The sequence below is a fragment of the Hypanus sabinus genome, chromosome 21 (assembly GCF_030144855.1).
Source record: "Hypanus sabinus isolate sHypSab1 chromosome 21, sHypSab1.hap1, whole genome shotgun sequence".
NCBI lineage: Eukaryota > Metazoa > Chordata > Chondrichthyes > Myliobatiformes > Dasyatidae > Hypanus > Hypanus sabinus.
The window spans coordinates 40,177,495-40,204,746 of record NC_082726.1 but is presented as its reverse complement, the minus strand read 5'-3'; the positions used below and the strand labels follow the sequence as shown (position 1 = coordinate 40,204,746).

At 42.0% G+C, this 27,252-nt stretch overlaps 1 protein-coding gene across 4 annotated transcripts in view; it reads left to right on the top strand.

Moving 5' to 3' along the window:
- The window catches only part of LOC132378983 (rho GTPase-activating protein 22-like), a 472,736-nt gene that overhangs the window by 29,919 nt on the left and 415,565 nt on the right, over positions 1 to 27,252 (top strand). Inside the window, exon 1 of one of the 4 annotated variants that reach the window (XM_059946398.1) lies at positions 22,818 to 23,012. The exons of the other annotated variants lie outside the window; for them this stretch is intronic. Within the exon in view, the coding sequence (XP_059802381.1) occupies positions 22,979 to 23,012 (34 nt within the window). The 5' untranslated portion in view covers positions 22,818 to 22,978. Of the gene's footprint in view, positions 1 to 22,817; positions 23,013 to 27,252 lie in introns of those variants that run through there. 4 annotated transcript variants of the gene reach the window in all.

Here is a 27,252-nt window from a genome sequence, read left to right as displayed (position 1 = left end):
TTTGATTACATTTATTTTGTACTATTACCCAATGATACAACTGCCTCCAGTTTTTTATGTAAAGATAGATATCCTCAGTTGATTTCAACATTAGTTTGTCTTTTTTCTTACCTCATTCTTTGGAAAAGAAACAGAAGTTTAATTATTGCCTACACTATTTCATCTTGTTTCCACTCTATAAAATCCAATGCACTGACTCATGGAAGAAAATATTTACTCAGTAAAATGCAAGTCAAAGAGATTCAATGAGCCAGTTAATATTGTGCTCTCTACTATATTATTGATTCAAACTTTATTGCACCTTCTTGAGAGAAACTAGATGTGGATGGTCAAATTTGACTTGTATCCCTCATGGTAAACACCAAGTACAACTTGTGTCATATTAAAGTTAACAGGACCTGTTGTGTGGAGATCAATAGAACTGAGGGCAATATTCTCATAAATGCTTAGTGCAAGGAATTAGAGACAAAGTTCCTCCTTGAATGGTGGATTAAATATGTTTTTGAAACTAAAACTAACTTGTCTATGAAGTGTCAATCATAATAGAGTGAAAATGCACATCAGCATTGTAATAGATCTTACTTTATTCCTCATGCAGGGGAATGAGGGCTGACCTCAAAGAGTTTTATAAAATTGTGAAATTCGTAGATAAGGTGGATGGCAGAAGTTTATTCCCCAGGGTTGGAAAACCAGGGGGGCATAGATTTGGGGTGAGAGGGATGAGAGAGGAGTAAAACTTTTTTGTGCAGAGGATGATGAGTATATGAAACGAGCAGCCAGTGAAGTGGTTGAGACAGGTACAATACATAATTTAAGAAGCACTTGGATTGCTTTATTGGTTAATGATGCCATAGCCTCTGCAGTCCATTCCATCCAGTCGCACCTGGAAGATGGTGCCTCATATGCCAGGATGCTGCTTATTGACTTCAGCTTGTCATTCAGTATGATCATACTTCAGAAGCTGGTGGGTAAATTGTCCTCATTGGGTCTCAAGACCTCTCTCTCTAACTGGATCCCCTAGACCTCTTAACTGAAAGGCCGCAGTCAAACCATGTTGGCAGAAACGTCTCAAGCTTCATTACGCTGAGCACTGGCACTCCCCAGGGATGTGTGCTAAGACCGCTGTGGTTCACGCTGCTGATGCATGACTGCACTGCTGGATCCATTTCAACCTGAGTCATCAAGTTCGCTGATAACACAACAGTGGTTGATCTCATCAGCAACGACAATGAGGCAGCACACAAAGAGGAGATGGAGCAGCTGGTGCAAGCAGAACAACTTGAGTCTTAACATAGAAATGACCAAAGAGATTATGGTGGACTTTAGGAAAGTACAGGCTGACCACTCCTCACTGCACATACACAGCTCTTCCATGGAGAAAGTTAGGAGCACCAAGTTTCTGGGTGTTACATAACAGATGATCTCACCTGTTCCCTCAACACCACATTTTTGGTCAAAAAAGCACAGCAGTATCTCAACTTCCTGAGGCTCCCCATGCCCCCTGTTTTAACCAATTTTTACAGAAGCACTGTCAAGAGGGTCCTGACCAGCTGCATCACCATCTGGTACAGAAATTGCGAGGCATCTGACTGCAAGTCCCTACAAAGGATTGCAAGGACTACTAAGAGGATCATTGGGGTCTCTCTTCCATCCATCAAGATATTTATCAGGAGCTCTGTGTACAGTGCCCTTGGCATTGTCAGCGAGCCCTCCCATTTGTTCAACAATCTTTGACCCCCCCCCCACCCCCTACCATCAGGCGGGAGGTTCCGTAGCATTAGGACCAGAGCTGTTAGGATGGGAGCTAACTTCATCTGCAAACTTTAGGACTATTGAACTTCCTGCCAATACACAGGTCTCATCATGTTTGAAGGATCATTAGTGTTATGTGGCATTATACTGTTCACCTTTTAACTTGTATCATTGTGCACCTTATCATTTGTGATAATGTTACTTTGTGTTATGTGTATGAGCTATATGCAGTGTGTTGTGCACCTCAGTCTGAGGAATGTTGTCTCGCTTGATGGTATACATGAAATGTGGGCAGCATGGCGACATAAGCTGAATGCAGGACTTTGTGACAAGATGGATGGGCACTGTGGCTGGCATGAACTTGTTGGGCTGAAAGGCCTGTATCTGCACTGTATTGCTCTACGACTCTACACTCTATGTGAATTCCAAGGTAAGTCGATATTCTTCATTAACAGGCAGTTGTTCCATTTGATGTTTTTAAAAAGTTGAATTAAAAATTCATAGTTGAGGTTGGTAAAAATCAAAAGGTGAGTTGCTTAGTATGTTATGTACAGAGCATAGAACAAGACAGCAGTGGATCAGGCCCTTTGGCCCACAATGTCTATACTAGCCATGATTCAAATCTAATCAATCCCATCTGACTCTGTTCCTATATCTGTCTAAATGCCTTTTTAAACTTTGTTTTTGTAACTACTTCCATCACCTCCCCTGGAAATGTGACCTAGGCACCCACTACCTTCTGTATAAAACAAAAACATGTTTCATTGATCTCCCTTAAACTTTCCATCTCTTGTCCTTAAGCCTCAGCCTTCGAGTATTTGATATTTCTATCCTGGTAAAAACACCGGCTATCTATGTATGCCTCTCATAACTTTACAGTATATACTTCAATCAGGTCTCTCCTCAGCCTCTGACACTCTAAATAAAACAATCCAACTTCTAGTGCACTCCAATCCATGTAACATCCTGGTGAACCTCTTCTGCACCTTCTCCAAAGCCTCTATATCCCTCCTATAGGACAACTAGAAATGCACTCAATATTCCAACTAATTCAGAGCTCTACTGAAGGGCCTCATCCCAAAATGTCAACCATACTCTGTTCCATAGAGGTTGCCCACCGTGCTGAGTTCTTCCAGTGTTTTGTGTGTTGGTTGGATTTCCAGCACCTGCAGGTTTTCTCTTGTTTGTGATTCAATATTTCAAATGTGGTCTTAGTTTTATACAGCTGCAACATGGTTTACCAACTTTTCTGTTCAATGCCTTGACCAATAAGGGCAAGCTTGCAGCTTGCAATACACCTTTAGTACCCAATCTGCTTGTGTTGCCACTTACTTGCACTCCAACATCCCTCTGTACATCAGTGCTCTTGAGGGTCCTGCCACTTCTACTTTTCTCATGCATTTAATCTCCCAAAATGCAACACCAACTTTTGAATGGATTAAACTCCGTCTGCCATTTCTCCACTCAAATTTCCAAATTATCTATATCTTTTAACAATTATTCCTCACAACTCTGACAATCTATGCAGTGAATGAATCCTGTCATTCTTGATCTATGTATGGTTTATTTGATTAAAGAACTAGTATATTTATGAAGGAGCTGGATATTTTTCTGAGGCGAAGAGGAGTAAAGGGATGTAGGGAGAAAGCAGGATTAGGGTGTGGAATTTAGATACACCTGCCATCCAGATGAACAGACGAGCAGTCTCAAAGGGTCAAATGCACCACTGCAGCTCATGTTTTTGATGTCTCCATGTAATTGAATGCCTTTTAAACAGTTGAAAAAATCTTACTTTTTAGAATAAATCTTAGAAAATTAAAATAAAGATTACATTTATATTGTGCCTTTCACACCCTTTTCAGAATGTTGGAGCAGCAATCCCTCCAGTAGTGTAGAACTCACCTCAGTACTGTACTGGAGAATCAGCCTGGATCACTGTGCTGGATTCTCTCCAATAGGAATTAAACAATCATCCTTCCTTAGACATTAATCAATATTTACAATAATGTTGCACTCAACACTTACAACCCCGTTGTTTTCCATTGAGGCTGCACCCATTGTTATGGGAAGGTTCATTCAGCTTGCAACAAGCTGCCAGATTCATGGCTCAATGGGTAGATGTAATGTCAATCAATTCTGATCTGATTGGGCAATGTGGCAGCTCCTTGCTTATCCCGGGGGGTGGGGGGGGTGGTGATGCCTGGAAAGCAAAACAAATGCAGAAGCTGTAAATACAGAACAGAAGAAGAAAATGCTGGAAACATTCAACAGGTCAGGTATATGCAAAAAGAAAAGCAGGGTAAATGTTTCTCATCAAAATGAGTGATCAATGTTAGCTGCTTTTCTCTCCATGGATACTGAGTGATCTGCTGAGTATTTCCAGCATCTTCTGTTTATATTGAAGAAGATGTCTTTTTGGGTTTCCATGTCTGACACTCAATATGTAACAATATTGTTCCAGAAACTGCACCCCAATTCAAATTAAACCGTTGTAGCTGTGTCTATATTAAGATAATGCAGGAAAATTCAGGACAGAAGCGTCATTCAAAAGAGTTGAACCATCCACTTTGTAGTGAATGGTCTTTTCTGATGAGGACCCCACCGATTGGATGACAATTCCAAAGGGTGAAAGAGGAATGTGAATAGAAGTCTGCTGAGAGGGAGTGGGAGAGTAAGGGAGAAAGGGAATGAAGGAGAGAGGGAGTGAGAGAGAAATTCCATTCTAATACAAAATGCTCATTTCTTAATGTATCCCATTCAGGAACAAGTAGGGTTCAGCAAATCTTTTCCTCATTTCCTAAGGGAAGTTTTGAAATTAAAATTAAATTATATTAAAAGTTAATCAATTTGGTTATCATATTCAATCATAACTTTTGAATTTCTAAATCAGTTACACAGGACTGTATATTCACAATTTCAAACTATTCCAGTTGATTCATCAGAATATTAACAATTTGTAAATTGTGCCTATTAATTGTTGGCTATATTTAATGCAAATTAATTTGTTAATCAGTTGAACCCCTGGCAACAGAAAAGTCCCATAATGAGGAAGGAATCTGAAATATTCTCATATACTTGAAATGCAGCGAATTGCTCAATGAACTGAGATACCCCTTGGAATATAATGTCATAATTACAAGACCAACTGAATCTAATGCTTCACCAGAGTACAGGAGCTTAAAGTTTACAATCCCTTTGAAGATGATGCAAATTCATATTCCAGATAATAACTAAAAACATTGGCGGTACAGTATATTACAGCAGACACCACCAGCTAATGCATTTTTAGTTTTAAAAGAGCACTTGAAATGTTAAAAGTTTCTCATTTTACAGGTGCTGCCTGATTTTTATTTTAATGCTCCCAAAATTTTCATTTTGGTTTCTGATTTCTAGCATCATCAGTGTCTTGATTTTTCAGGCCATTAACTAATGCAAACAGATAAGTAAATATTGAGTAATGTTTAATGAAGTTCATATCACTTGTAATTCAATATTCTACAGCCAGATCTAAATGCATCTGCACATTTCAAGCTTTTAATCACTAGGATGCAGAATTAGTCCAGCGTATTTCACCAAGACTTGATCAGGTATTGTGGTGAACTACATATACCTGTCTGGACATCCCCCCCCCCCCCCACCCCGCTGACTGCTCCTGTGGCTCCTCCCACAGACGCTGGTATAAAGGCGAATGGAGCCACAGACCCTTCCTCAATCTCCAGGATGTTGTGTGATGGTCACTTGCCGCTTGTGCTTTCTTCCAGCCAATAAAAGCCTACCTTAACCCATGTCTCAGAGTTATTGATGGCACATCAGATATATAAAAGAGAATCAACAAAATTGCAGGTGTTGGAAAATGGGGAATGATTGAAATATTCAGCAGGTCAGGCAACATCTCTGGAAAAGGAATCAGTCAACAGTTCATGTTATGTTTTGTAACTCCAAACATAAAACTAATTGTAAGAAAAAAGACAGGAGTCAGAAGAATGGGTCTTAATTTTATTTTTACTTTAAGCGAGGCCTGCGCATTTGACGTGGCAGTGTAATGGCATATGCCATTCACATACTTTTACATATAACTTGCAACATATTATGTAAACAACAGAGAATTCTTAATCAAACAATATAGTATTTACAATATTTTTCAAACATTTCTGAAATATTAAATGCACAACAGTTCAGGTTGAAAAACTTCTGAATTTGCTTTCTGTTTTATAGTCAGATAGAAATTGGAATGTTCGGTAAAACTGGAGCAGGTAAAAGCACCATAAAAGTTTGCTCTATATCGGGGGTTCCCAGTCTGGGTTCCATGGACCCCTCGGTTCATGGTAGAGGCCCATGACATAAAGTTTGGGATCCCCTGCTCTAGAAAGAGGTGTTCTGTTTAGATCTCATCTGCAGAAAAATGCATTCATTACATTCTTCACTAATAAACTTGATATTCCAATGTCCCCTGCCCAGTTTTTCCCATTCTTCTTTTGTAAACGTAAGACTGTCCTCTATGTCATAATTTTTAAAAATTCTGGTATATACTTTGCAAATACCTCTATGGTCTTGCCCCACCCTATCTCTGTAAGCTCCTCCAGCATGTAATCCTCCAAGGTTTCAATGCTCCTCTAAGTCTGGTCTCTGATAGTCCCACAATTTAAACTCTTCATGGCCAAGCCTGCGAGCTGCTCTGTGGGCCTCTGTGGGGCGCTGGAGAGCATCAGGCTCTAAGGTTTTTGGAGCACTTCAAATGGTTATTTGTTTTTTAACAAGTCCTTAATCGTTTAGATTCATGTGTTTTACTCCAGTGAGTCACTCTTTGTAATGCATCCTTCTGGTATTTTCCGTTTAAGCAGCATTTTGATAGGTTTGTGAATTCCATGTTACTTACATTATTTAAGTGAATGCCCAATTAGCACTAATTGCACGGTCCTAGTTTGAGTATGTTACTTATCATGGTATTGCTTGGCTGAATCACTGATGTCCTTTTGGAATTATTTTGAGTAAACTTTTATTGCCACCTTGACACCAGAGTTTGTCTTTCCTCCACCCCACGGTTCTGATATTGCCAGTAAACATCATGACAGAAGGACCCCTCCAAGTAATTGACCTAATGGAAGTTGAACAGCAGCATTTTGACGTCAATCTGCATCAGGTGAAAATGCCATCCATTCTCAAGTCCACATTCTCAGGTTCTCAAGTTTACATTCTCTAATCTACATTCCAAGTTTCTCAAATCCATGTTCTGATCTTCCAAATAATGTTTTGAGCTTCTCCGGTCCCCATTTCAAGCTTTTCAAGTTGTAAATACCTGGGTTCCCAGCTTTGGGGTCCCATAACTCGGGTCTGCATAACAATTGAGCACTTTAAGCAAGCTTATCGATTAAGTTTGTTTAACAAATCAGCATTCAAGTCAGCAGTGTAAATTTTGGAGGAACCTGCTCTTTCCTGATGTAGTCCCTTGCAAGTAATGGTGTGCCTTTGTTTATGTGAAATCAATGCTTGAAAGGTCACTATTGGGTATAATTGAGATGAGCTTACATGCCAAAAACTGCAGGGGGACGGACTAACCTTTTACAATACATAACATCTTTCTGTTCTGATGAGTGATGTGAATGGAAGCAAACGTTCCAGTGTACAAGTGTCTCCTGAATCAATGATTGCAGCCTGAAGAGCTCTGCTGCAAAAGTTGATCCCTGGCTAGTGTACGCAAACACACAAGTAAAATAACCTGATCAAGAGTAAGCTACCTTACATGCAACCTTGATGAAATTCACAAACTACGAAGACTGAACTTTCTGGTAACAGATCACAGGGAGCCAGCTAGTTCAGCGATAAGAAGAACCCGTCTGTTATCTCAATCAGTAAAACTGAGAGTACAGCTTTCTGTATCCTAATTGCCTCTGGAAAAATACTGAAGAGTGAAACATTGTGAGCAAGCTTCTTCTAGGATTCAAGTCTCATGTTTTCAAGGCTTTTTCGTGGGTCTCCAGGCTTTTTTCCAGGTCTCAGCATCTGGGTCTAAGTGTTCAGGTATCTTAAGGTCATTAAGGTTCTCTGGGTCTCCTGTGGTCCATTGAACATTTCCAGGTTTCCCATAACCTGACATGCTTTCCAAGGATTTTTTCAATGTTTCCCCCATCTTGGACTCCCAAGTCTGTCTTGAGGGCCCCAAGTCTCCCAGCCTCCTGAGATCTCCCTTGAGTTCCCCAAGTCACCACCTCAAGTTCCCCAGGTCTCTCATGTTGTCCCTGGATCTCGAGTTTTCATGACTCCTCTGGCTGTCCGGTACTAGCCACAGAGAAAGGGGTACTTCAGTCCTGTGTGGGGTGCTGGAAACTATTGGGTTAATAGAGAACCTGAATTGATTAATTGTTGCTTAACAAGAGTTGTTCATCATTTAGGGTTCCTTGTGATTTTCTCCAGAGATTTGCTCTTTGAAATGTGGTCCCCTGGTGCTTTCTTTTTAAGCGTGTTAACTTTATTTTGATAAGCTTCCATGTTACTTATATTATTTAAGAGGCTGCCTGATTAGCATGAATCACAAGGGCTTGGTTTTGAGAATGTAACTCCATATGGTGTTGCTCAGCCAAGCCACCAATGGTCTTTTTGGAATTACTCTGAGTAAACTCTTGCCACCTTCACTACATCAGAGTCTGTCTTTCCTTTGTACTTGGGTTCCACTACTGTCAGAGCATATTGTGACAAAGACCTAAGTTGATCCTCAGGCTGTGGGACACCCTTCCTGGAATTCTCTACCACTCTGCCATTCTTTGTATCATTAAGAATTTCCTTAATATCTTTTTCTTTACCTACTTGGTTAGTCCCCTGTATTAACATCTCCTTGCACAAAACATAACATTTTGTGTTTTTTGCTTAGTAACACTGCTGTGAAGCAATTTTGGATTTTCCTGCATTCCATAAAAATTCTGCACAAAAGCCAGCTTTTGCTGAGATGCAGAAGAGCGTTGTTATGGAAAGGCAGTGAACTGGAATGTTGCCAGGTGATGTGAATTAGAGGAGACCATTCAACTCCTCAAGTTTACTTATGCTCTTTGTAGGTGACTCCCATCCTCAATTGTCAAAATGGAGTTGGAATATAAAGGACGCGGGGGCAGAAGAAGAACTCCTAAGACTCACCGCTTCTGCAAAAAGAAATCTATTTTTCAAGTTTCCATGTAGCAAAAAAAGGGCCATTCAGCCCACAGAAACTATGTCAGCCCTCAGAGCTGTATTCTTTCTCAGATGCTCAGCATCTCTCTGACTCTTGTACAACTGGCCTACATTCAGAGGGCATTTATAGCAGCCATTGAACCTAACAGTTCAGAATTGGGATGTGGGAGGTAACCAGAGCCCCAGAGAAACCCCCACACAGTCAGAGTGAGGATATGAAAATTCCCCTCAGAGAGCACTGGAGGTTGGGATAAATCCTGGGTTAGTGGAGCATGTAGCAGCAGCACCACCCACTATAGCATGGTGGTCCCCTCCTCACCATGGAAAGACTGAGGACTGAGCAGGGAGCTGAGCTGGCAATGGTTCTGAAAGATTAGGAAAGGAAGTGACAATGAGAAAGAATTTGCAGAAAGATAAAAAGAAAATGGATGCTCTGGTGTGAATGACATTTAGCTGCATTAGATGAGGAGCCTCAATGGACCAGGAAAATAGAGGCAGACACTAAAGGATAAATTGGTAATTGGTTTATTATTGTCACATGTATTGAGAAACTGTGGAAAACTTTAAGAAGTAAAAGTATTGGTGTTCTTTTTTGACCATTGTCTACAAGATCAACTCAACATGCTTTCCTAGACCTCCAATATAGAACTAGCTATTTACAAATATTTTCTAATGTATATATTAATTTCTTACTGTGAAATACTTTAGCAGCAACAAAATGTAATTGAAAACCATTGTGAAGTCAATTATGGGCCTGTATTATTGCTGTCCAACCCAGGTATCATAATACTAAGTAAAACTCACACCGCTTTGCAGTATTAAAGCACTAGCTCTACCCTAACTAGCGAAGTCATTTGAGAAAACAAAACAGCTCACAAAATATTGAAGATAACACTCTGCTCACAAACTAAAGAAATGACTAGCTCTTCCTTGTATCTCCTCTCTTGCTACCCAGTTCTTCATACGCACCCCACCCCCCAACACTTCTCCACCATCACTACGACCATCTTGTTCTCTCAGAATTTCTCCAATAGTGATGGGATGCAAATGATTTTCAGAAATGGAAGAGTGTGAATGAAGAGCAGTGAGGGCCAATGGATGTCTACTGAGCTCCATGTGACTGTGATTGTTAAAGCCTGTGGTACAGAGACTGTAAACATTTGCCAACTCTATATTGGAACTGTAGGCATAAAAATCTCACCTTCCAGTTTGAGTAAATGTTCAGATATGAGCCATTTGCTTGCACTAAGTAAGGCTTTCTGGAACACAAATCAACAGGGATGGGTTTGTATCCAAATAAGGAGAAGCTGTTTTTCAGAATCATTGAGACCTGGAGCTCAGAAGGAGCCATTCAATTCTATCTATATGGGCCATTTCTTTTTAAATGGATTGTTCATCTAGTTTAACTTCCCTAAAAGCAGTTGTTCCAATGTCTTCCAGTGCATTGGGTCACAGCATGTATCCAAAGAAGTGCTTATTTACTATTCAGCACATAAAATGCTTACATGTTGAGTCTCTAAGATGTAGCGCAAAATTGAATGTCTATGAAACTGTGACTTTCATTTTTTATGATCTGGATATCGCTTCAAGGCCAGAATCTGCTGCCTTTCCTTCATTACCCCTGAGATACAGGTGACGAATTGGATTCTTGCACAAACTGCTACAATCTTCCTGTGAAAGGTGCTCCTACAGTTCTGCTGTTCCAGGATTAGACCCAGTGAGGAGGAAGGAACAGAAGTATAATGGGGATTCTGGAAATGGTGGTCTTCCTGCATGCCTGAAGCCCTTATCCTTGATGTCAGAGATCAAAAGTTTGTTGTTGGGGTAGTCTGGCTGAGCAACAGCATAATATTTTACCAAGCTTGTCACTTTATCATAAGCTACCAATGAGATTACTAAAATGGGACGATGGCAGATGTGGTTCTTTTATTCAAGTAGGGTGGCATGGCTACCCTTGTTTTCACATTGACTACTCCTGCATGATCTACAAAAGTCAGCTGAGGTCCTTTATGTCGCAGTAGAAGTTATTGCAACTCAGTAACATCTATATTGAAGCCCTGTTCACATGTCTTATTCAGAATCGGGTCTAATATCAGCAGCATATGTTGTGAAATTTGTTAACTTTGCAGCAGCTGCACTATGCAATACGTGATAGTATTGGGGAAAAAACAGAATTATAGTAAGTATACATATATTAAGTGGTTAAATTAAAGTAGTGCAAAAAGAGAAATGAAAATGTATTGAGGTAGTGTTCATGGGTTCAATGTCCGTTCAGAATTTGGATGGCAGAGGGGAAGAAGCTGTTCCTGAATCATTGAGTGTGTGGCCTCAGGCTTCTGTGCCTCTGTAACTATGAAAAGAGCGCATGTCCTGGGTGGTGGGGGTCCTTAATGACGGACGTTGCCCTTTTGAGGCACTGCTCCTTGAAATGTCCTGGATACTATGGATTTTGGTGACTGTGTTGGAGCTGACTAAGTATACAACTCTCTACAGCTTACTTCGATCCTGTGCAGTAGCTCCCGCCATCCCCAAAATCAAACAGTGATACAGCCAGTTAGAATGCTCTCAACGATACATCTGTAGAACTCTGCGAGTGCTTTAGGTGACAAACCAAATCTCCTCAAACTCCAAATGAAATATAGCCACTGTCTTGCCTTCTCTATAGCTGCATCAATGTTTCAGGACCAGGTTAGATCCTCAGAGACATCAACATGCAGGAATTTGAAACTACTCACTCTCTTCACTTCTGATACCTCTATGAGGATTGGTGTGTGTCCCCTCATCTTGCCCTTCCAGAAGTCCACAAACAGCTGACATTGAGTGCCAGTTTGTTGTTGCAACACCACTCACTGCATGTTTATTCTTTACAACAATGATAGAATTACATCAGTTCCTCAGCTGTTCTAATTTCGTATCCTTCAAACACCTGTTCATTAACCCTTTGGAAAATGGGTCCTGACTGTGATTTCTGACAGTTTACAGGAAAGTCCTCAGTAACCACATTTAATGTGTAAATTCCATTTTCACATTCAGCATCAGAAGTCTTATTGAGTAGCCATAACAGAGCATTCACAATGGCATTTTCATTGAAATTCTGCACTTCATTGGTCTGTTAAAATGAAATAGTAGGATTGCCTATCTTTGCACACTAGGTGCCACTATAGTAGGCATCACTGACTTGGGACCTGATACGCATTGTGGTTTTATATCCATTATTGAGCTAAGTGATCTCCCTAATGTCTGGGAGCTTCCATCTTGATTGGTACATATTTGCATTTGTTCCTCATGAGAGCATAGGAACTGTGCTGGGATTTTAAGATGAGTTTGTTTTGCCCGGAGCCAGTCATGTGGTTTATTCCTGCATGAACTGCAGCTTGTCAATAGTAGTTTGTATACACTGTATATACTAAGGAAGGAGGGGAACTTCAGTTTGTTTCTTGCACTTATCATAGGCTCTTTTTCACTCCTTGCTCTACAACCCTTTCACCTCCTCTTGCAAGTGAAATAGTCACAGAGTTCAGTGCCGGCATTTTACATTAGGGTGCAAGGCAGGAATGACAAGTCCAGGCAGTCCTGTAAGTCAAGAGATTTGGGGAGGAGGCTGGGTTAAGAAAAGAAAAGGCAAATGGAAGGTATGAAAACAGGATTGGACCTTCATTAGTATAAAATGTGTAAGGGGGTATTTGCAAAGAGGGCTAAGAGGGGCCATGAAATATCACTGACAGATAAGATTGAGGAAATCTGCAAGGCAATTATAAGTATATTGCTAGTTCTTACAGAGAAATCTGCATGATGCTAAGCTAGGGCACATCGTCAGTGATGTTACCTAGGGTCGTCAGGTGTTTCTGGTCTTTCAACATCATACACCCTTGCCCAGGCGACCCGACCTAGGTTGATCAGACCCCAGCATGTGCCCTTGCAGCAACCCACGGATCTGCCTTCTTTATCCAGAGCCATCTTGACGCTTTCTGTGCTGCATCTGTGGTGGTAGAAATGCCTCTCCTTCTCTCTCCCATGATTCCAAGAGCAGTGTATACTTTGCAGAGCGACTGACCTGCAAAGCCACGACACCTGACCTCCATGGGTCAACACTTTGCTCTCCAGCCTTTTCTTTGGCAGTTGTTCCTCAGATACTCATACTTGGTTCTTTTTCGCCTGTAGGCCTCCTCCATGCGTTCTTCCCATGGCACAGCAAGCTCAAGCATAAGAACGTGCTTTGATGGTCGGACCACAACACAATGTTGGGCCGCAGTGTAGTCTCTGTGATGTGGGGAGGAAACTGCAGCTGTTTTCCCAGGTCTGCTTTCAGCTTCCAGTCCTGCGCAGTGAAGAGCAACCTGGTTGCTTTCTGGTGTTCTGTTGGTCTTTCCCCTCTTTGTCAAAGCAGACGGTATTCTTGTCTGGACTTGCTTTCCGGCAGATGTTAAAAGTGCTGCAGATTGTCTCAGTAATTGTCCGGAGGACCCGGCCATGCCACCACCGATAACAGCCATCGGCAAGAGCTCTGGGACAGCAGCTCAGAGTATGCTCTAGCGTACTGCTCTTCTCACAGAGGGGGCAAGCTGGTCGTTCTGCAAGGCCCCAGCAGTGCAGGTTCGAGGGGCTAGGAAGGACGTCATAAACAGCCTGGATAAGGACCTTGATGCGGTGTGGATCCACCTTCCAGAGATCGTTCCACGTGATCTTTCGCTTGATCACCTGCTCCCATTTGGTCCAGGCTCTTTGCTGTTTCATGCCACTGCTCCGCTGGTCCTCTCCTCCTCTACAGCTGCCCTCACTTCATTCTGGACCAGTTCTTGTCACTCTTTCCCTTGTGCTTCATCAAAATGGGGGACTTCAAGGTTTCCAAGTCCACCTCTTCCCTTGGCGACTGCCCCCACCAGCACTTTGTGGCGCAGTTGCACCTCAGCTTCTTCCACTGCAGCCTCTGCTCTCCACGTTCTTCCAGTTCTCACTGCCACTTTTGCTCCGGCAACCATTGAATCTAAAGATCCCCGGAACTGCAACACCTCCCTTACTTGCAAAACCTTGAACTCCCCCTCATTGGATTTCAGGAGGAGCCTCAGTTTGCAGTTATTCCCGTACAGAGCAATGCTGCTGATGGTCCTTGGTAACCCAGCTATCTTCACAGGAACCGGCTGACTACAGTCTCTAATTCAGCAACTGTGGAAATTGGAAACTCATAGAGAAGCAGTGGCCGGAGGATTCTCGGTAGTATACCGTGCTGGTAAATCCATGCCTTAAACCGCCCTGGAAGACCAGTCCTATCAACCTCTTGCAACCATTGTTCAAACTCCCCACAGGTGTTTCTTATTGCTGCCTTATCTCTGAGTGTTGCATCAAACATCTTCCCAAGACTTTTAACAGGGCTCTCTGTGATGGTAGGAATTGGAATGTCCTCAATAGAGAAATGAAATTTCTCCTGTACTCGCTCTTTCTTCAGCACTACAGATCTTGATTTTTCAGCTTAAAGGACATCCTTTCCCACCTCATCAACCTTTCCAGCCCCTTAAGCATCCACCTAGCACCTGGCACTGACTCTGTAGTGATAGTCAGATCATCCATGAAGGTTCGTATTGGTGGTTGGCGGATCCCAGATCTTGATTTCAGGCCTCGACACTCTGACTCTGCAGATTTTACTGGCATGTTCATTGCCAGGGCGAAAAGGATGATGGAGTATAGCTAGGGGAAGTATGGGGTTGTTAGGGAACTAAAGAGAAATCTATGTGTGGAGTAATCAGAAGTAGGTGAGGTCTTGAGCAAAAACTTCCTTTCCATTAGCACTAAGGAGAAAGGCATTTCAGAAAGGGAGAAGTGATTTTCTAGAGCAATTATTATTAAAAAGTATGAGGTATTAAATGTCTTACTGGACATAGATGTGAATTATTCTCCATGATCTGATGGGATCCATTACAGACTGCGTCATGCAGTAAGGGTAGAGATAGCTGGGGACATGACGGAGTTTTAAACTTTCAAATGCTACCAGTGAGATCCCTAAAGATGGCAGATATGGTTCTTTTATTCAAGTAGGGTGACATGGCTAACTTAGATAATTACAGCTCACTGATTTTAACCTCAGTAGTAGGGAAATAGTTGAAAAATGTTCTGAAGAACAAGATCAATCTATACTTAGAATGGCAGGGATTGATCAGGGATAGTAAGCAAAGCTTTGTTGGTGGGAGATCATATCTGACTAACCTGATTGAGTTTCTTAAAGATACAACTCAATATACAAATGAAGGCTGTGTGGTTGATGGCCTTTTAAGGCTTTTGACATGGTTTTATATGGAAAGCTGGTAAAAAGAGTTCCAATGTAAATTGGATCAAAATTCGGCTCCTTTAAAGAAGAGAGAGGATGATAGTGGAGGGTTGTTTCGGTGATACCGAGTGTCCAGTCCCAGGAATTAGTACTGGGATCATTACTTTATGCATTAAAGACTGAAATTAATGTAAGAGGTGTGATTTGTAATTTTGCAGTTGACACAAAATATGGTGGTATCATTGATAGTGATGAGGCACAGGCGACCGAAGGATAATGAACAGCTGGTTAATTGGGTAGAGTAATAGTTGATTAAATCTAATCCTGGTAAGTGTGAAGTCATGCACTTTGGGAGAACAAATAAGGTTTGGACATGCACAATGAATGGTGGAGCCCTAGGGAGTATCAAGGGACAAAGAGCCCTCGATGTACAAGTCCAAATGTAGAAAATAAATGTAGGGTATTAAAGAAAGCATACAGGATGTGAGCTTTCATTAACAGAGTCACTCAATATAGGAGCAGGAAAGTTCTGCCACACCTTTATAAAACATGGGTGATGGCACATTTGGAAATTTGTGTGTAATTCTAGTCACCACTGTATAGAAAGGATGTGATTGCTCTGTACAGGGTGCCAAGGATATTCATTAGGATGCTTGGGATGGAATGTCTCAATTATGAGGAGACACTGGATAGAATGAGGCTTGCTTTCCGAGTGGAGAAAGCCAACTAGAGGACATAATATGGTGTACAAAGTTATGGGGGCATAGATAGGATAGATAATAAACTTTCCTCCATGGTAAAGTTGCCTATGACCAAAGAAGACATAAGTTTAAGATAAGGAATAAGAGCATTAGAGAAAATGCTTTCACCCAAAATGTGTTTGGAATTTGGACCACACTGCCAAAGCAGGCAGTAGCAGTAGAGATTCTCAGTATTTAAGTATCTGGTCAAGCCAGGGTGTGGAAGGCTACCAACCAAGCAATGGTAAATGGAGGCACAAGAGACAGCTGGAAACTAGAGGCACTCAGCAGGTTCTGCGGCACCTGTGAGATGAAAGGAATGGTTGACAGTTTTGAATGAGCCATAATTGCTCCTGATGCAAGGTTTCAATCTGAAACATTGGCATTCGCTTCCCACCACCCCCCCCCACCCCAGATTTTTCTCAACCCACTGAATTCCTGGAGCTGATTGTTTGTTGATGGTAAATGGGATCAGTATAGATGATGGTCAGCATGAGCAGGTTGGGCTGAATGGCCTGTTCCTGTGCTGTATCACTCTATGGTTCTATGACGGTGTGCTGTTTGCTTTAAGTAACACTTTTATTTGTGGCAGTATGGTGGTGCTGTGTGCCAGGAGTAAGATGAAGGCTGGATTTCCACTACTGTTTATAAGGAGTCTCTACAATCTCCCTGTGACCATTTGGGTTTCCTCTGGGTGTTCCAGTTTCCTCCCACATTCCAAAGACATATAGTTAGGGTTGGTGAGTCACGGGCATGCCATGATGATGGTGGAAGCTTGGCATAATCCTTGCTGATTTGATTTGATGCGAATGACACAGTTCACTGTATGTTTCAATATACATGTTTTTCTTTCTCGCTTTGCTCTTTCTTTCTTTCGTTATTTGAACTAGGAACTAACCTTGCTCATATAAGCCCAGACTTGCCATGTGGCTAATCATGGCAGACTTGTACCCCACACATTGGCACAAATAACTTGGCGTGTGCAGGAATCCGATGATGTCAATGTTGCTGCAGCTCACTGTGCCAGTGCATGCAGCATACTCCAATAAACTGGCCCAACTGTTAAAACACTCTTCAATCAATCTGCAGAGAACTATTAGCCTCCTTGTCAATAAGTAACGTTTCCATTAGACCCAGTAAATATATAACCAAGATATTTGTTCACCAGCTACTTTCACACGGAGCCTCTTAGCTTGGTGTAAAAGCAGATGTCTGTGTAGGCATTACATTTCTGAGAAGCCGACAACACATAACTCCACACTCACCTGGTACACAACATAAACACCAATGCAAAAATAGAGAACACACCATTTTCCATGCAAATAATAAGTTAATTTTTTTCTTCTATTATCTTTCCATTCTGAAAGTTGCTATTGTATCTCTTCCCTCGGACTTTCAGTAAATGCTGTTCAGATCATCCATTTCACTATACCTCCTTAACACCTCTCTACTTTCTTTGCCAATTAACTTTTTGACCTCTGACCACAGTTTACTTTATGCCTCTTGTAATCTTGAACTTTTTTATTGGCCAGATAACTTTGATCTAGGGACAACAATTCCATCTTCTACTCTCTCCCCAGATAACCAGATAACTGTTGCTATTCTTTTACCTCCCTCCTTAAGGTCTTAAATCCTCCTGTGGCATAAAAACATTTCAGGTACCTTGTCATTTCAATTCTCAGGTCATTTCTGTGCAACAGGAGAACACACATCATAGTACAATAGTCTCAGTTTTATTATTTCATGCATTATTGCAAATTAGTGCACATTGGTAAATTATTGTGTATATTATTCTGTACTTTATTAGTTAAGTCTAGACACAGCTAAGTGTGTTTTTAAATGTTACTGCTATAACGAAAGAATTTGCCACTTGGGATCAATAATATATTATTATTTTCCATTCTAACTATGGCGGCACAATAGTGTAATGGTTAGAACAATGTCTTACAGTACCAGCAACCCAGGTTCAATTTCCACCGCTACCAGTGAGGAGTTTGTACTTTCTCCCCAAGACTGCATAGGTTTCCTCCAGATGCCTCGGTTTCCTCCCAAAAATGTACTGGTTTGTACTTGGTTATTATAAATAGTCTTGAAATAAGCTAAACACAGGCAAATGGGACTAGCTCAGACAGGCTATTTGGTCATCATGGGCATGTTGGACTGAAGGGTCTAGCTCTAGTTCTGTGAATCGCAGCATAACCTCAAGGAACAGTAACTTTTCACTGAGAAGATTACAGGTGTCAGAAATCAACGCCAGATTCGATAATACCACAAACTTGTATTTCTAGCATACACTAAGCAGACCAGCTCTGATGCAAAATCATCTTCCTGCCATGCTTTCCTCTCCATGTAGACATTACCTGGCCTGCCAAATATTTCAAGCATTCTCTTTTATTTCAGATTTGCAACTCACAGTTATGCCATTCATTTATTTTCCTTCTCTACCCTCCCAGCTCCCGTTCATCTCAAGTAATTCTACAGTCAGACAGCATAGAGATAGGCCTTTTGCTCCACCTTGTTCATACTGATGATCAGAATATTCATCTATACTAATTCCATTAATGAGGACCTGGTCAGTAAATCTTCAATACCTTAGTGTTTGTACATCTCAAGTGTTGTAAGAAGTTCTGCCTCCACTACCTTCTAGGGCCGTGCATTCCAAACTTCTGGGTGGGGGAAAAATCTTTCTAATCTCATCTGCAATCCTGATACCTTGCTCCTGTATAGTCCTGTTGTAAATACCTTTGCTATAGGGCAGAACTTTCTACAGTTTTCCCTATTTGTACCCACATAATTTTGTTCCCTACTACCCAAGTCTCCTTCAGCAGTCTCTGCTCCAAGGAACACAAATCCAGCCACTCCTCATAATGAGGAGAGCCTGTCCCAGGCAACATCTTGGTGAATCTCCTCTCCACTATCTCCAAGTAAACACATCCCTGTGAAAACCAAAAGTGCTCACAATATTCCAGATATAGTCTCATCATTTTTAATAAATTTAGCATAATTTTTCTGCTCTTGTAGCCCATTCCCAGGTAACGAGTGCTGCCTTTATCACCTTGTGTATTTGTGCTGCTACCTTCATCTCACTTTCATCTACATCTGCTTCAGACAGACCAGCTGGGAGTAACCTTCATCACACTTCCCCAGCAGGTACCAACAATGTTGGCATCACTAGCATTCTCTTGGTGTTCACCTATCACAGACATTTCTTTTCTTCATGTCTTTCTCCTCTTTGCAACTTAAAACAAGTTTGATTTCTAACTTCTCCCAGTTCTAATAAAGTTCTATTAGACTTGAAACACAGGTGCAGCCTGACCTGTTATGGACTTCCTACATTTTTGTTTCTGACACCTGCAGTGCTTTGTTTTTTTGATTCCAAGTGAAAATGTTGTTATGAGCTGAACAATACCCCAGCTGTTGCTAGATCTGTGATTTCAGAAGATTGTGCAGAATTGGATAGTTTAATAGCACAAATACAAACATTTGGACAAGGAAGGACTTCGCAGCGCTTGGCATTATCAATGTCACTAATCTACTCAAGGGGTAATAGATCCTGTATTTGCCCCATCCCTCAACCTCGGGCAGAGACCTGGTAGTTAATCCTTCAAAGTTGCAGTCAAATCTCTGCCCCCAACATTCAGCATCATCCTTTCTGAATATATTTTAGATGCGTGGGGGGTACTGGTGTAAACGAGCAGTGCAAACTGAGCCCTACTTCTCTAAGGCAGATCTTATAAATTGAGTGATAATGCATGGACAATACACTTACTAATTTTAGATTCCTTACATTGTTAAAGGTTCACAAATAAATGATACCTAAGTTTTGGTCAGAGGTGTACTTAAAGGTTCATTTGGTCTCCTGTTGTAACCGGGGTTGCCTCTGGAAGGAAACATTAAATGAGGCTGTTCACATGGCTTTAGATCACCTAGACAATGCAAACACCTACATCAGGTTGCAGTTCACTGACTATAGCTCAGCCTTTAATACCATCATTCCCACAATCCTAATTGAGAAGTTGCAGAACCTGGGCCTCTGTACTTCCATCTATAATTGGATCCTCAACCTCCGAACCAGAAGACCACAGTCCATGCGGATTGGTGATGACATATCCTCTTCGCTGTTGATCAACACTGCTGCACCCCAAAGGGTGTGTGCTTAGCCCACTGCTCTACTCTCTGTATACACATGACTGTGTGGCTAGGCATAGCTCAAACACCAGCTACAAATTTACTGACGATACAACCATTGTTGGTAGAATCTCAGGTGGTGACGAGAGGGCGTAGAGGAGCGACATATGTCAGCTAGCAGAATGGTTCCGCAGCAACAACCTGGCATTCAATGACAGTAAGACAAAAGAGCTGATTGTAGACTTCAGGAAGGGTAAGATGAAGGAACACGTACCAATCCACATAGAGGGATCAGAAGTAGAGAGAGTGAGCAGCTTCAAGTTCCTGGGGGTCAAGATCTCTGAGGATCTAACCTGGTCCCAGCATATTGATGTAGTTATAAAGAAGGCAAGACAGCATTTGAAGCAATTTGGCATGTCAACAAATACACTCAAAAACTTCTATAGTTGCACTGTGGAGAGCATTCTGACAGGCTGCATCACTGGAGGGGCTTCTGCACAGGACTGAAAGAAGCTGCTGAAGGTTGTAAATCTAGTCAGCTCCATCTTGGGTACTAGCCTAAAAAGTACCGAGGACATCTTTTGGAAGCGGTGTCTCAGAAAGGTAGTGTCCATAATTAAAAACCTCCAGCACCCAGGGCATGCCCTTTTCTCACTGTTACCATCAGGTAGGAGATACAGAAGCCTGAAGGCACACACTCAGCGATTCAGGAACAGCTTCTTCTCCTCTGCCACCTGATTCTTAAATGCACTTTGAAGCTTTGAACACTTTCTCACTTTTTTAAATATACAGTATTTCTGTTTTTGCACATTTTTTAATAATCTATTCAAGATATGTAATTACCTGTTTTTTTATTATGGTTTTTTATTTATTGTTATTTTTTCTCTCTCTCTGCTAGATTATGTATTGCATTGAACTGCTGCTGCTAAGTTAACAAATATCTTGTCACATGCTGGTGCTAATAAACCTGATTCTTATATGGCTTATAAAGACAAGATGTCATTGGGTCAGGATCACCTGATGCATGGCTATTCACTTTGCAAGTCATGACATCCAAAGAATTAAGCACGTCTTTGAAGCAGTGTAGCACAGCAAATACAGCAGTGAATTTGCACAGTAAGATCCCACAAACAGCTATAATGATCGTATTGGCTGATGGATGAATATCAGACAGCATATTGAAGTAACCACCCCTAGAGTTAGAAATGGTGCACAGAGATCTTTCAGGTAAAACCAATGGGGCAGGTGGGACCTCGATTTTGCATCTCATTTTAAAAAAAAAGTCTCAAAAAAAATGAAGATTTTTTTCTGGTTAAAATGCATAAAAGTTGATTAGATTGCAATGGAGCTTGGCATGCCAATAGAGCTGGCTGGCATGAGAGATAGGAGACTTCTGTGGAACACAAACACTAGTTTCAGCCCATCAGGCTGATTAGCCTTTTCCCGCACAATAAATTACCTGCAATTTATTTACCTGTAGAAGTAGAATATTATTCCCACAAATGTAGTCAAGTATACCAGTAAGTTGTTTATTAGAGAAATTATGTTGAAATTGATGGTAGTTTTTTTTGCTCTGCACTGGAAAATCAGCAGGTTCTTTGGAAAGAATTCAACAATACACACAGCAATGGCTTTATTATCCATGCTAATGAAAGCTTGAGTTCCTCTCTCCCATCTCCACATTCGCACTTTATTTTATGATTGCCCTTTGGCAATGAGCATTTAAAGATAATTACAAATCCCTAAATTTTTTGGCCTTGGATTTTACATCAGGACCTCAGGCACTAGGCTGAAAATGAGTCTAATTCAAACAACGTAAATCGAGTGTGATTTGTTTACTGTTATGAGATTGATTTATATCAGATGGAAGTTAACTGGCAGTCTGAGATTTCTGCTCAGGGGAGGTACCTGTATAAAGTTTTATCGTATGCCATTTTGGTGGGAGATTGAGTTTGATCGTGGACATGGGAGATTCCAATATACCCAGTAAATGGTTAGGAGATGATGCAACAACCTAATGCGTTATTAGGATGTGGTGTACCTTATCCCATCAGAAATTAGAATGAGGAAGGGTTGAACATGAGTCATTGAGAAAAATAGATTGACAGGGAAGCTATGGACATTTTGAATTATGGAACGAGAATGTTTTGATAGGACTGGATAAAATAAGAAGAGATTTAACTAGAGTATGAACCTTACTATGAATAGTTTGGGGCTGAATGGCCTTTCCAGTCCTAAATTCAATATCAACAAATTGATAACTTCAGAGGGGAATTAGTCAGGGCCATATGCAATGTAAAACACAAATACAGCAATAACCTAGCTTCACTAGGCAGGAGTTACAGGTGATCCCTTCAGCTGTAATCAACTCAAAGCAGATTAAAACACATGCCTTCCTCTCCAAGGGATCGTTTGAATGCCCCCTCCTCGCTCAGCGCAGCCTGATCAACTCTGTGACCATCTTGATACCTTGTGTCGCCTTCTGGACTTCTCGGCACTAAGTACGCATAGAGCCCATTGATTCAATTTGTGTCGCAGTCACTGCATACATTAACAGGACAATGAGCGACTGCTGCTCGTGCCATATTAAAGGCATATTAATAACACTGGTCATGGGCCAATTAGGAAAAAGATCCACCAGCATGCTGATGTGTGCGCTCGTGATTTATCGACAGTAATCTCTCAAGTACTTAATGGTTAGTTTGGAGCAGAATTAATTCGGGGCCAGATAAATAATGCATCAGCGTTTATTTAGCTGGATGCGAACATCATTCCTGGACTGTCAGTGATAGTGGATGGCACCACAGTTGTTCAGTGGTGGAGGGGATCAGAGGGAGCCTGCTGTTCAAGGGGCAATGGTATCAGGAGGTGAACTAGAGTATAAACAGGGAGAGTGACGATATGGTGAGTCTTATAAGCAAGAAGACGGAGGTTTGAAAGCATGCTGAGTCCCAAGATAAAGCAAGTTAGAAGAGGTACGTGTAAATTAATGTTGGCTATTCATTACCATTTACCTTGAGTGAGATGCAGAATACCTGAGACCGGTGACAGAGTTACCGCAATTGAAGATATTTATCTTCACGTTTGTGTGTGTTTTTTTAACCATCGTATTCTTTCCAAAGCTGCATATTTCTGCTCCTTAGTGAAGAATATTGATTTGTATCTGTGCTACTGAGTACGGAGCGTTGGTTCCGAAGGTGCCGCTTTGATAAAGTGCGTTGCAGATTCGGAACGTTTGCGGGACGTGGACTTGAGGGAATGGGCTGGTGCCGCCGAGGCGGGACGGGAACTTGCAATGATGCCCCAAGTTGGGCTCGGCCAACTTAAAATGGATGGAGTGAAAAATTAATTTTCCCATTTCTGCAAAAGTGAAATCTCCCCTCCGTTAAACTCTCTTGCGCTCTCCCCGAAACTACTGGATGTCATTAAACCTGCTTGATTCCGAATAGTTTGTTCGGGTGTTAAGTGCATCTGTCGATTCAGAAGCTGTTGCATCACCGTCCTTTTATGTTTGTCACGTCTAACTTTTAAGGAAATATTATTTTCATCCTGCTGAGGGTTCCGAGGGAGGAGAAAAGCCTACAGCAAGATGTATGATCAAACTAATGAAACATCCACTTCAGGGAGACAGATTGTCTTACTTGCAGTACTAACTGAAAGCTTGCCGGGCAGGCGACATGCAATATAATGGGACAGACAGCCTCTCATCCTGATGAATACTTCCATTAGAGCAATTGGCTTCAGAAGTCGCTGTGCTTGTGGGCGGGTCACGCAGGACCTCTGCTTTGTCCGGATGCTTTCTGTGCCAGCCGCCAGCAGAAAGATAAAGCCAAAAAAAGTAAAATTCCTCGTTTATTGATTTCTTCAGCAATAAAGTATCGATTGACTGTCGCAGGAAAAAAGAAATGCAGCAGGTTCCTTCAAGAGGAGGTTATAAATATTCTACATGGTTTTGATAAACTGGAGCCCTGCTTTTAGTAGAGAACTTTGCAAAACAAAAAGCACAAAGGACCCTCCCCTTAGTATATTCCATTTCTCTCAGAGACGGTGATGTTTGGGTCCTTTGACTACTAAAGAAAGGATGATGCACCATCAATAACTCACACTGAGACGTAAGGCGAGATATCGGCTTTTATTGACTGGAAGAAGGAACCAGGAGTGAGTGTTCAACATACTATGACCTGGAGACTGAGGCCGAGTGTCAGGCCTCAGATCGCCTTTATACAGGGGCCAGTGGGAGGAGCCACAGGAGCAGTCAGCAGGGGCGTGTCCAGACAGGCACATAGTTCACCACAAAGGACAACATTTTTTTTAAGGGTCTTGCAAAGCTCAGCAGGTCAGTAGCATCTGCAGAGAAAGAAGCTCTAACTTTTCAGGCTGGAACTGTGTTTCTCTCTCCATAGATGCCACCTGGATGGCTGAGTATTACCAACATCTTTTTTTGCTTCTGTTTCAGATTTCCAGGAGTTTGTTTTCAGTGATGACTTGACAACCATCAGAAAACAAATACACAAAGTACACTGCAGATGCTGTGGTCAAATCAACACGCACAAACAAACTGGAGGAACTCAGCAGGTTGGGCAGCATCGGTGGAAATGAGCAGTCAACGAGCAGGCCTGACGAACAGTCTGGGCCCAAAACATTGATTGCTCATTTCCACGGATGCTGCCTGACCTGCTGAGTTCCTCCAGCTTGTATAATATTATGGTTGGGGACTATGGGGAGCTAGATGGGTGGCTGATTTGTTACCCTACCGTCTCAGCTCCTGTAACACCTGTTTTGGTTTTTTTTTGCACTACTTATTTAATTTAACTATTTTAGAATGTTTTATCTATATAACATTTACGGTAATTCAGTATTTTATTGTGTATTACATGGTACTTCTGCAACAAAAACCAACAAACTTCATGAAATATGCTGATGATATTAAACCTGATTCTAATTCTTCATTCATGACCTGCCCAATGTTGATACTGTGTGACTTGGAATCAGTGCCATTGATGCTGTTTCGTCTGTTCTATTCAAGTGGTACATAAACACTCATAAACACTAGCAGATTACCAGGAGTGTGTAGAAGCCACAGATAGGCGGATTTTACCATGACAAAAAAAATGTCCATGGATGTAAACGTTGAGATATTCGGGGTGAGATAGTGCAAAAGCCTGTTCTACACCCCCACCCATTGACCAGAGCTTGCAACTACAGTCTCAATGTGTTCTGCAACATTAAATGAAGGCAGAAATGTTGGGAACACGCAGCACATCAGACAACATCTGTGGAAAGGGAAGCATCACCACTGGGGAAAGGGAGAAAATGAGCAGGTTGAAGTTGCAGAGAAAGTGGAGAAGGGGTGGGTGGGACAACAGGTGAGGGCCAAGTTGCTCTGGGGATCAGTTTAGTAGGTCGTCCGGTTAGTGGGAGCAGGGTGAGGAAATGACTTGAAGTAAAGCAGTGAGGGCAGCTTTTAGAGTGTGAGAGTACAAGCAGAGGAATGTAAAGATTGTAAAATTCTGGGCTGTTGGACATCTTCAGCAGGTCAGACTGTGCTAATAGAATAGCAGAACTCTGCATCATTCTATCATACAGAAATGGACAGTTCCATAAAACAACTGTCCATTTCTACTGTCAGCCAGGCCTCCGGATGACTTCTACTTCCTCTATCGGAAAAGCAAATTCCTAGAAGTTTTCAAATTTGATATTGAGTCTATAAGTAGTTATTGTGTCCAGACAGATGAGATGCTGTTCTTCAGGCTTACATTGGGCCTCTATGTAATAGTGTCGGAGATCTAGAGCGAAATTTAGAGTGAAATTAATGTGGCAGACAACAGAGGATTCTGGGTCGCCTTAGAGGACTGAACGCAAGTGCTCCACCAAGCAGTTACCCAATCTGTGTTGGGTTTCTCCAATACAGATGAGACCACATTATGAAAATTCAGTGTGCTAGATTAGATGACTCATTTACTTAGAAGGGCTGTTTGGGTCCTGCATAAGGGGAAGGACGAGAATTGCAGTTCCTGTGACTGTGTGGGAAAATGTCACTAGAAGGGAACTGCTTGATGGGATTGGAGAGTAGTATCCTGAAAAGGCTGAAAGGTGCTGGGAGCAGAAGATGAGTTTGACAATGGAATTTCATTGAAGATGGTAGAAATTGTGAAGAATGTGGAGACTAATTGGCTGCAAGGTGGGAACCAGGGGAACTCTACTTTTAATCAGTCCAGGACAAGCGAGCATCAGTAGACATATGGGAAATAGATGAGCCACATACAAGGCTGCTATTATTACTTTAGATAGCAAGGTCTGATAACTTAGAGAAGTGACAGAAAATTGTGACAAATTCAGAGCAGCCCTTGAATGTCAGGCAAAAGACCAAGGTGTATGGGTTCTAGTGCTCAAAGAGCAAATGTGTGTGTGGCCTCTGTCGGTCGTGGTCAACCATGGGAACTGCGCCTCTGGTAGTCACTGGGAGTGGCCTCTCCAGGGTGTGCAAGCCAGGGCAGAATTGATATGGAGATCTGTCTGTTGCCTATGCAATGGGACCCCCCTCCCCCCCCCACGCTGATGACCGGTCCAAAGGAACGATGAAAGTCGGTCCAGTTTGAAGCCAGCAGCATCGCAGGAGTTGCCGTGCCGGTGCTGGGTGCAGCAGTCAGCCGCCTTCGGGACTCCGACTCCAGATTTTTCCTCGGGGTTTACCTCCAAAGTCTTTCCCGTGAGCGGGTATAGCTGCAAGGCAGTGGAGGTTTGAAATTTTCCTCTCTCCTGGATGAGCTACCATCTGTGGTTAACGAGCCCCATCCGCCCGGAGCAATTGGTTTTAAGGCACCAGTGGCCCGCCTTTGCCCCTTCTCCTGTCAGTGAGAACAGCTTTGCCGGGCATAAGAACTATGCCACACGTGAAGACCAGGAGTTGGACTTGGTTGTCAGAGGCTGTTTGAGACACACGTCATGAAGAGCATTTGTTTAGCAGTGGGAGATCATCCCCACTACCACCCTTCAGCTATGACTACCCTTGGAGCCAAGGAGCAAGTATGCAAAGGTGAATGCAATCAGAATGAATGAATTCCTTTTCCTAAAGATGGAATATTCAAGAGGAATGTCTGCCATTGAGACTTTCCTTTCGGGGAAACGTGAAAATTTTCAATTATTTGAATTACAAGAGACAACAGCAAGTTTGTTCTATGAGCAGACGTAGCATACCCACTCCAGTGTTTAAAG